The following is a 9,143-nucleotide window of genomic DNA, read 5'->3' as shown; positions in this document are numbered from 1 at the left end:
CGCGGGGGACCGGGCCGTGGAGGGCTGTCCGGATGGCGGCGGCGGCGGTGGCGGCGAGGAGTCGTGCTGGCTGGTGGAGGTGGTGGACGTCCGGGAGGTCGTGGAGCTGTTGGGGAGCTGGAGCACGAAAACAGGCGTCTGATTTCGAGGCCCGCCCGGGGACCCTGTCCCTGTCTCTGCCCAGCTCCCGTCAAGGAGCTGTCCCCGGCCATCTGTTCCATTCCTAGACCTTAGATGGATCCTGGTTCATCTCGGCCTCTTTGATAGGGTGTTTAGGGACTCGGGCAGTTCTAGGCTCCAGGTAGTCAATATTTCTGTTAAGTAGACACAGAGCCTGTTTGCTTTCATCAGCACCTCACACATTTGGTTTGAGTAGATGGGACACAGGTCCTTTTTCCACTCTCGGGACAGCCAGAACATCGTTTGCAAAGGGTTGTCTCTTGCCTGCCATATACCTGCTCAGTCAGAGGCCTGCAGGTAGGACAGAGGGCTTGAGAAATGGACCATGCTTGGTCAGTGCCTCAATGTGAGACCTCCAGTTAACTCGATGAGCAACTTGGGCCAGACGTTCACACCAGAACATTCTACATAGCACTTGGGGACATTTCTCTTCCCATCTGCCTTGTGAATAATGCAGTGATTGCTGGGAAGGTCCATAGGCTGGAGAATCAGTGTCTCCTGGTTGCCTCCAGAGCTTCGCTTGCCAGTGGGACATCAGTTACTGAGAACCATCTTCCTATGTAGAAAGGGGCCATTCTAAAGAAAAGACCCTTTACTAAGGTGTGCAAGAAGTTAGTATTTCAGTTTTTATGATTGTTTCACTTGTGACTCAAAAGAGATATTCTTGGTTAGATTATTGAATCAAACCTGACAGAAATAGATGGATTGGGTAGGAATGCTGTTTTCCCAAGTATTTGGGTCTGTATCTGTATCATTCTCTCTGCATCCAAAAACTTAATCTCGAAACTAATTATTATTTATTTATTTATTTATTTGCTTCTGTGGCCAGGCCTAGTTAAGGGCCCAAAGCATCACACACACTAACGCTTTTAAATTTTTCTCTTTTGCTGACCATTTCATCCCCTCTTGTAAGAGTCATGGGTACTCAATATGTATTTGTTGAAGCAAGGAAGGAAGGGAGTGCAGGTGCTAGACCTGGAGACCCTGGATTTTAACTCTAGTTCCACCACTTATTAATGTGAAATCTTAGGCAGGTTACTCTGTGCTTTAGTCTTCTCAATAGTAAAATGGGATTTATGGGAGTAGGGCGTTCTTGTGAGGGCTAAATGAGCCAAAACACGTGAAGTAGATAGAACAGGGCCTGACACACAGAAAGCATCAATAACTGTTAACCATTATTATTAGTTATTCTATCATCTACTGCTCCCTTTCATCTCTATCTCTACCTTAATGCTGGTGTTCCTGCTTCTGGGCTCGTCTACCGATGGAGCCCTGGTGGATGGACTCCGGGATGTTCTGGACCATTGATTTTGCAAGAGATACCCTCGAGAGTCTGTCTTTGGCACTGCTAATTCTTGAGATCCCTGTGAAGGAGAGAAAAAACCAGGGGTGTGATACCCCACCACCTGCTCCTTCCATGCATGTGCCCACAGAATAGCCAGGTCAGGCTAAAAATAGCGGCACCCATTGAGAAGTTATCTGGCCTCTCTGACTCTTAATTCAAACTGAGCCCTTGTGTCCTATTCTAGCTCTGGCCAATACTAACTTCTACTTGGAGCAACGAGGTGGGGATCCACCTGGAAAAACATCCAAAAACCAAGAAACAAGTGGGGCAGCTCACATTTCTTCATCTGTGACTCCTCTTATATGGAACTTAGGAAAATTGACTGTCTTTCCTCCCTTTTTCCCACTTCTTCTCTTAAAGATAAGCCTTTTAACAGATGCTAAAAAGATACATCACCATTCCTACCAGTCTATAACGGTGAGGGCAGATGGTTCCTAAGGTTGCAGCGGCGATCTATGGCAGCTGCATCAAATAAAATAGAGCCCGTAAGCATTTCTTTAAGGAGGGACAAGAAGGGAGGAGACCATGGAAAGGCAAGTGAAGGAGCTTCTATTCCCCATATCCTTCCCCTCACCCGGACTGCCTGTGGGTCCCCTCCAAAATCAGTAGTGTGATCTCTGCTCACCCTGATCATGGTGATCTGCCGGCCCTGCTCCCACAACAGGCACATGTGAATATAAATATATACTGTGCGGCAGGGGCCAAGGACTGTTCCCTCAGCTGCACAAAGGCAGCGTCTACACGACGAGTGACCCCGCAGGGGGCAACATCTCAGCGAGTGATTCGGATTGCCTGCACGCCTCATCTGAAAGATTGTGCAGAAAACGGTCAATGCGGTGGCCAAACTCCCCTCCCTCCCTGGTTTGAACAAAGTCCGGTCTCCTCCCACAGGCTGAGCAGAGGAGACCGCTGCTATGTGAACATGCACATCGGGGATGTAGACTGGAAGGGAAGGCAGGGGCCAGCTGCTCCTAGTTTTTCCTCAACCTCCTCATGAGAACATTAGGCATCCTTTCTACAAATCTCTACAGCTCAGTCTTCTCTCCCAGAACTCCCCTGCCCTCTGATATTTTCCATTTTGCATTCTGCTCTTTAATTTTCTCACCACCTACAGAGGTCAACTCACCTGAGTGCTCAGACGAACTCCTGATTTCTCAGATTCCCTTCTTTTTTCTGTGTCTACACTCTCTTTTGAGTACCTCATCTCGGTCTCATTCTTAATATGGAAACAAATAATGTTTATTAATTTGTAATGTCAGGGGCATTAGAAACCTTCGGTTTGGGAATAAAAAGATAAATAAAACAGAACCTTTCTCTTTGCCAATATTAAAAAAAAATACATAAAATGTGGACATTTTTCTCCGGTTCTAACAAGCATAAGTAAAAATAACACATATTTTGTAAATAAGAAGTATATAAATAAAGTTAGTATAGATGTGTTGGGTTTATAGATTTAAGATACGAAGAATTCATCATTTTAAAAAATGGTAACATGGGAAATGCTGTGAGAGAATTGTCCAGGGATCAGCAGGACTTGGATTTAAATGCAAAGTTGCTTACACAGATTAACTTTTTTTTTTTTTTTTTTTTTTGCTACATTATTTTGATTATTGTTACTATGCAACTTTTTAATTTTGCCATGTGGAATTGAAACTTTCTTGTTTGGTTTTTTAATAACTATGGTTCCAATTTTCTGTGGATCTTACCCTCACTGATATTAGTCCTCTTTTTAAAAACAAGGACCTTAGTCCCACACAGATTCATTGACAGACATGTCTTCTGTTTTTATCTATTTATGCATAGCATCTAGAACGAAAAGGGGTTCCTTAATAACAAACTAATAGGGAAAACTGAGTAGAAGAGCACAACATTATTTCCATAATTCACTTTATGGAAACCTATTCAAGTATTTATATTTTCATTTTCAGCTGTGAAAGACATATCGGAGCACTGTTTGCACTGTTTCACACTAATTCAGTAACTAATGTGATCACGATTAGTGTTCTTTATCTTTTTAAGGAGCTCAACTTCTAGGAAAGACCAAGTTCCCCCAGAGCAGTCTATATTTATCTGTTTATGCTCTGAGCCTTGCATCCAGGAAAAAAAAAATCATAAATGTTAGTTGAATGAGAATATGACTGCAGAGAAAGGCATAGCTGTATGATTCTTTAACTAATACTAAAATTTTTCCATCAGCCCCCCGTCAGTCATCATAATATCCTGTCACTTCTTACTCCAAAACGTATTTTAAATCCAATTCTCCTTCTCCATCCCTGTTATCATTGCATTGTTCCAGGCCTCCAATCACCACGGGCCTACATTTTTATAATATAGCCTTTTGAAAAGGTTTCGTGACCTCAAAATCTCCCCACTTTTAGACCTGCCCACTCTATTTATTGAGAGGAATATTTGTAACATATAAATCTAATTGTGCTTTATTCCTGGATAAACTTTTCATTCACTGGGTTAGACAGACCAGGAGCCTCAGGACGGACTCTTTTCTACCTCCAACTAGCATGCTCTTCACTATATGCTTAATCTCTATGTTTGACTTCCACCAAATGACTTCTACTTGTCTACATACCCCCCTTATTTCCTTGTAACCTCCTCTTCCCTATAATCTTCTTCCACACCCAGCTCACTGTGACCTGGGGGAGTTTCTAGAATTAAACCTTCCTCTGTGCTGCCTGTGTCTTTTGTACACACTTTAACTGAGCACTAAGTTGTGCTTTGCTTATGTACTCTCTTCCCTACTAGGCTTTGCATTCTATGGAGACAAGCAACTGCGTTTTTACCTCTTCCCACTAATATGTACATGAGCATGTGCTCAATAAATATGGGCTTATTGGACTGACTTATACTACATGCTTCGATCTTTTTCTCTACTCTTTTTGTTTCCTTTACCTCTCCTTATTCCCTTTTCCTCTGCACGTAGTCATTATCTGAAATTACTTGGTCGTGGCGGAGCATTTGCAGAGGTAAATGAGGAACTGATATCTACATTTCTTCAACTCCCTGGCAAGATTGCAGGACATTCAATTCACTCACCTTCTTTTTCTGTTTCAGAGATGTTTGACTCATTTCTTTAACTATTGGTATTCTTTCGATGTTACGCAGGTTTTTGTCCCCCCAGCTCCATTTCCTGTTCTTTCCCTTGCTCAGCCTAGCTTTGCATTTAGAATGTCAAATTCATGACATCATATGTGATTCCATAGTAACAAATGGACTCTTTGAATACATGACTATGCTTTTTTTTTAATAAATAAAGCAATACTATTTCTTCATATTTGAGTACATCCTCTCATAACCATTGTCTGTGTTTTAGAAACTGATGTCTAAACATTGTTCAAATGCTTAGTATGTAACAGTATCACATTACCACTTCCTTGTTTTTAAGCATTACTCTTTCGCTCATCATATCAATCCCATTTGTTTCTGTACATTTTCTGGTACTGTCAAATAAATGGCAAACTCATTTATGAACCCAATCATTTATCACTGTTCATCCTGCCAGGCTTTGGGGTATTGTGTGCAGATCTGAATACTACTTTTGACAGCTGAGACTTTGTTCTAGACATGGAGTTCAGACTTGAGTTTAGCTTTAGTGTTTGGTATTTCTTTTTACAATGGCAAAGCCAATTGAGACACACTGTCAAAGCTCTTTCCCTGTAGCTGGACACAGTGTAGAATGTCACCTGTGCTCTTTCCTGCTGTTTGCTCAATCCTTAACCCTTTAAAGACACATTTGTTTCTCCTGTGTACACAGAGAGGAGTATATGCAAAAGAAAATGCTGACTCTGGTTTACAAAGTCTAACAATGTTCTGCATTTAACTGTTCTGATTTTTTAGGTAAGAGACATGTGCCATGCCAGCCTGAGCTGGTAAAACCATCAAGGACAGAGACAGATTTCTGGTCTCTCTTTATGGGAGTTGATAACTAAGTTTAAATATCAGTTTTTGATGGTTTTAATCAAAGTTCTCCAAGGGGCCTTTTAGTTAGTAAAACATGCAGGCTGGAGATTACACTGCCTGGGTTTGAATCCTTTTACATGTCCCTCACCTGTGCCCCCATGTCTTGCTGTGATCCTGGGCATGTTTAATTTTCCTAAATCTTAATTTCCTCATTTACAAAGTGGAGATAATAATGGTATAAACATCAAAGGTTGTTGTGATAGTCGAGATATTATAAAGTACTCAAGAAAGTGACTGGCATTCATAAGTGATTAAAAATGTTAGCTATTATTTTTATTCATAATTTTTGCTACAGCTGTTCTACAGTGCTCAAATAAAAATCTCTAAATAATTTAATCCCTACTGCAACCTAGTTGTAGGAATGAAGTTTAAAAATACTATTGTTCATATACATTTCAATTTGATAATCAATCAAATGTCCTTCACTCACTGTCTCCAGGTATATGGGCTGAGAATGTTCTTGTCACAAGACTTTTAAACTTGCTGCTCCATCTGCTGAAGGGCCCCTTATGTATGTCCCAAATGAGCATGGCTTAATTGCTTACTTCCTTTAACTCTCTGCTCTCAGGCCATCTCTTCAGAGATACTTTCTCTTACTGCCATCAAAAGTGGTACCCTTATTTCCTTCACTCTCTAACCCTTGTCCAGCATTATTTTTATCCATAGCATTTATTTCAATCTGACATTATTTCATAAGACTTTGTTTATTGTCTCCCTTGAATCCACAGGAATAAAAACTACTTGTGAGCAGTGGCCTGTATATTTTCCACTGCTATTTTCCTATTGCCTAGAGCAGTTACTAGGAGGTACCTCAATAAGTATTTGATGAATGAATATGTTACTGCATTAAGAATGCATTTGCTTAGCAGTGATAAGCAGGATACAGAGTACTATGCTAACAGTAGTGATAGAAATGAAAAAAAGTCATTTCCCCCTGCCTTTGAGAAGGTTCATGAGGTCAGTAAGGGGGAGGTTAAGCCAAAAAAGTCCTATATTTCCTCCCTGTTGCTTTGCACTCTTTGTCTAAAGATCAGTGGTTCTCAGACTTGGGAATGTATCAGAATTACTAGGAGAGCTTATTAAGATGCGATTGAAACCGGCAAATGGTTAAACAAACTGTGGCACATCCACACCATGGGATACTAGGCAGCAGTGCAAAGGAACAAGCTGTTGACGCACACAGTAACTTGGATGAATATCCAGAGAATAAATTATGCTGAGTAAAAAAAAAAAAAAAAGTCAATTCCCCAAAATAGTGCATTATGTGATTCCACTTGTATAACATTCTTGAGATGACAAAAATTATAAAAATGGAGACCAAGTCAGGGGTTGCTGAAGTTGAGAGGGTGAAGGCAAGTGGATGTAGTGATGAAAAGAAAGAGTGGCATGAGAGATCCTTGCAGTGATGGAAATAGTTTATTTTTAGATTTATTGTATTGATGTCAATATCCTGACTGTAATATTATATTATAGTTTTGCAAGATGTTACCTCTGGAAAAATTGAGCAAAAGGTAATAGAATCACTGCATTATTTCTTAAGTCTGCCTATAAATCAAAACTTTTTAAAATTTATTGAATAAAGTTTAATTAATTAAAACACATACACACATATACACAGATTGATGAGCCTCGCCTGCAGAATTCCTGATACAGTAGGTTGGGATGGGATCCAAAATGTGAGTGTCTAGCAAATTCCCAGATGAAACTGATACTGCTGGGCTGAGAACTACACTTTGATTATCACCAAGCTAGAGTAATTAGGAATTCTTCATATTCGCAATTAAGCTTTAGCTAAATGATTGATTCCATGTGAACAATTTCAAATAGTCTTCTCCCCATCTTCAATTTCGTATGTTGTAGTGAAGCCTATCATTAGTGAAATTGCCTCTAGAATGGGCCCATCAGACCCCAATGCTCGTGATGGAGCCTCACCTTTGTTCAATAGGGCCATGTCTGATTGGCTGGGCTATAAGCAGTTGTCCAGCAACAGCTGTGCCCTCTCCTGACAGCCTCAATGGGAAAGCAACTGTCCAAGCTGTAGGTTCACATCTTCGGATGCACATTAAAATTATTGGAGAGCTTTTAAAAATCCAGTGTCCAGGTTATAATCACAGACAGGTTTAATTACAACCTCCGGGTGTAGGATCCAGATATTAGTATCATTTGTGTTTGGCTGGAAGCTGCGGCCCTAAGTTCTAAGTAGAATATCTAAGGTAACTAACTTCCTCTCTCCCTCTCCCCACATTGCTTTGAGTCTAGTTCCCCAGAGTCCACACGGGGCCAGGCAGCACCTCCTCAAGAAGCTGGACTCCCAAACTGGAAACCCAGCCTTCTTTAACACCTCCCTATCCCTTATTTCAGGTTCTTACAAGCTGTGTCTCTTTTCTCTCAGCATTGTTTCTCAAACACTAGGCATTCTTCCATTCTACTAGTATTAGGTCAAGTCTTCATCATCTCCAGTGAGCTAACCAAGAGTCTCCTTACCGACCTCCTCATCTACACTATTGTGTTCCTCTCAAATTCATCCTTATATAGCCACTACGGGGATCTTTCTAAAACATTAATAGGGTCTTTCACTCTCTTATAAAAAAAACCTTTTGGGGGAACTATTTTTTTTATTTTTTTATTTTTGTGGTAGATATTTTTAATATATTTGAAAAACTGCAAGTATTATTCTTTATTGATTTAATTACAAATGGATTCTTCAAATTTTAATGAATTTTATCTATTCGTTAAATACTAGTAACTATTTTGTCAGGATAACTAGTATGTTCAGCATTACACAATGTAATCATTTTTTGTGGTCCTTTATCAATTTCTCAGTAATCCCCCTCCCCTTCACCTTTTCCCACCTCTGGTAGTCTCAGTTCTGTTCTCTCCTTTTGAGAGTTGAACAATTATTGTAACTGTTGTATCTTTCTTTCTTTCTTTTTAATTAATTAATTTGTTTACTTGTTTAGCTCCCACTTATGACTGAGGACATGTAGTATTGCTCTTTCTGTGCTGGGTTTATTTCACTTAACGTAATTTTCTCTAAGTTCATCCATGTTGCTGCAAATGGCAGAATTTCATTCTTTTTTATGGCAGAGTAGTATTCCATTGTGTATATATACCACATTTTCCTTATCCATTCATCTGTTGATGGATATTTAGGTTGGTTTCAACTCTTGGCTATTGCAAATAGAGCTGTAATAAACATGGGAGTGCAGGTATCCCTTCAACATGATGACTTCCATTTCTTTGTGTATATACTGAGCAGTGGGGTTGCTGAATCATATAATAGCTCTATCTGTAGTTGTTTGAGGAAACTCCATATTGTTTTCCATATGGCTGCACTAATTTATAGTCCCACCAATGGTGTAGGAGGGTTCCCCTTTCACAGCATCCTTGCCAGCATTTGTTATTCTCTGTCTTTTTGATAATGGCCAGGCTAACTGGGGTGAGATATCTCAGTGTGGTTTTGATTTTCATTTCCCTTATGCTTTAGTGGCATTTTTTCATGTGTCTGTTGGTCATTCTTCCTTTGAGAAATAGCTATTCAGCTCCTTTGCCCATTTTTAAATTGTTATATTTTTTTACTGTTAAGTTGTTTGAGTTCCTTGTATATTCTGTATATTAATCCCTTGTCAGATGCACTCTATTCAGA

The 9,143-nt window shown here is 40.1% G+C and overlaps 1 protein-coding gene across 1 annotated transcript in view; it reads right to left on the bottom strand.

Annotated features, from left to right (window-relative positions):
- The window catches only part of LOC103594779 (cytosolic 5'-nucleotidase 1B-like), a 29,893-nt gene extending 25,287 nt beyond the window's left edge, over nt 1-4,606 (bottom strand). Inside the window, exons 1-5 of the mRNA XM_008578044.1 lie at nt 4,574-4,606; nt 2,652-2,741; nt 2,151-2,330; nt 1,407-1,544; nt 16-117 (exon numbers count right to left, since the gene is read on the bottom strand). Coding sequence (XP_008576266.1) covers nt 16-117; nt 1,407-1,544; nt 2,151-2,330; nt 2,652-2,741; nt 4,574-4,606 — 543 coding nt within the window. The remainder of the gene's footprint in view (nt 1-15; nt 118-1,406; nt 1,545-2,150; nt 2,331-2,651; nt 2,742-4,573) is intronic.
- Nucleotides 4,607-9,143: the final 4,537 nt, after the last annotated feature.

This window comes from Galeopterus variegatus, unplaced genomic scaffold, assembly GCF_000696425.1.
Source record: "Galeopterus variegatus unplaced genomic scaffold, G_variegatus-3.0.2 Scaffold71, whole genome shotgun sequence".
In the NCBI taxonomy this organism is placed as follows: Eukaryota; Metazoa; Chordata; class Mammalia; order Dermoptera; family Cynocephalidae; genus Galeopterus; species Galeopterus variegatus.
This window is presented reverse-complemented; position numbering and strand designations above follow the sequence as displayed.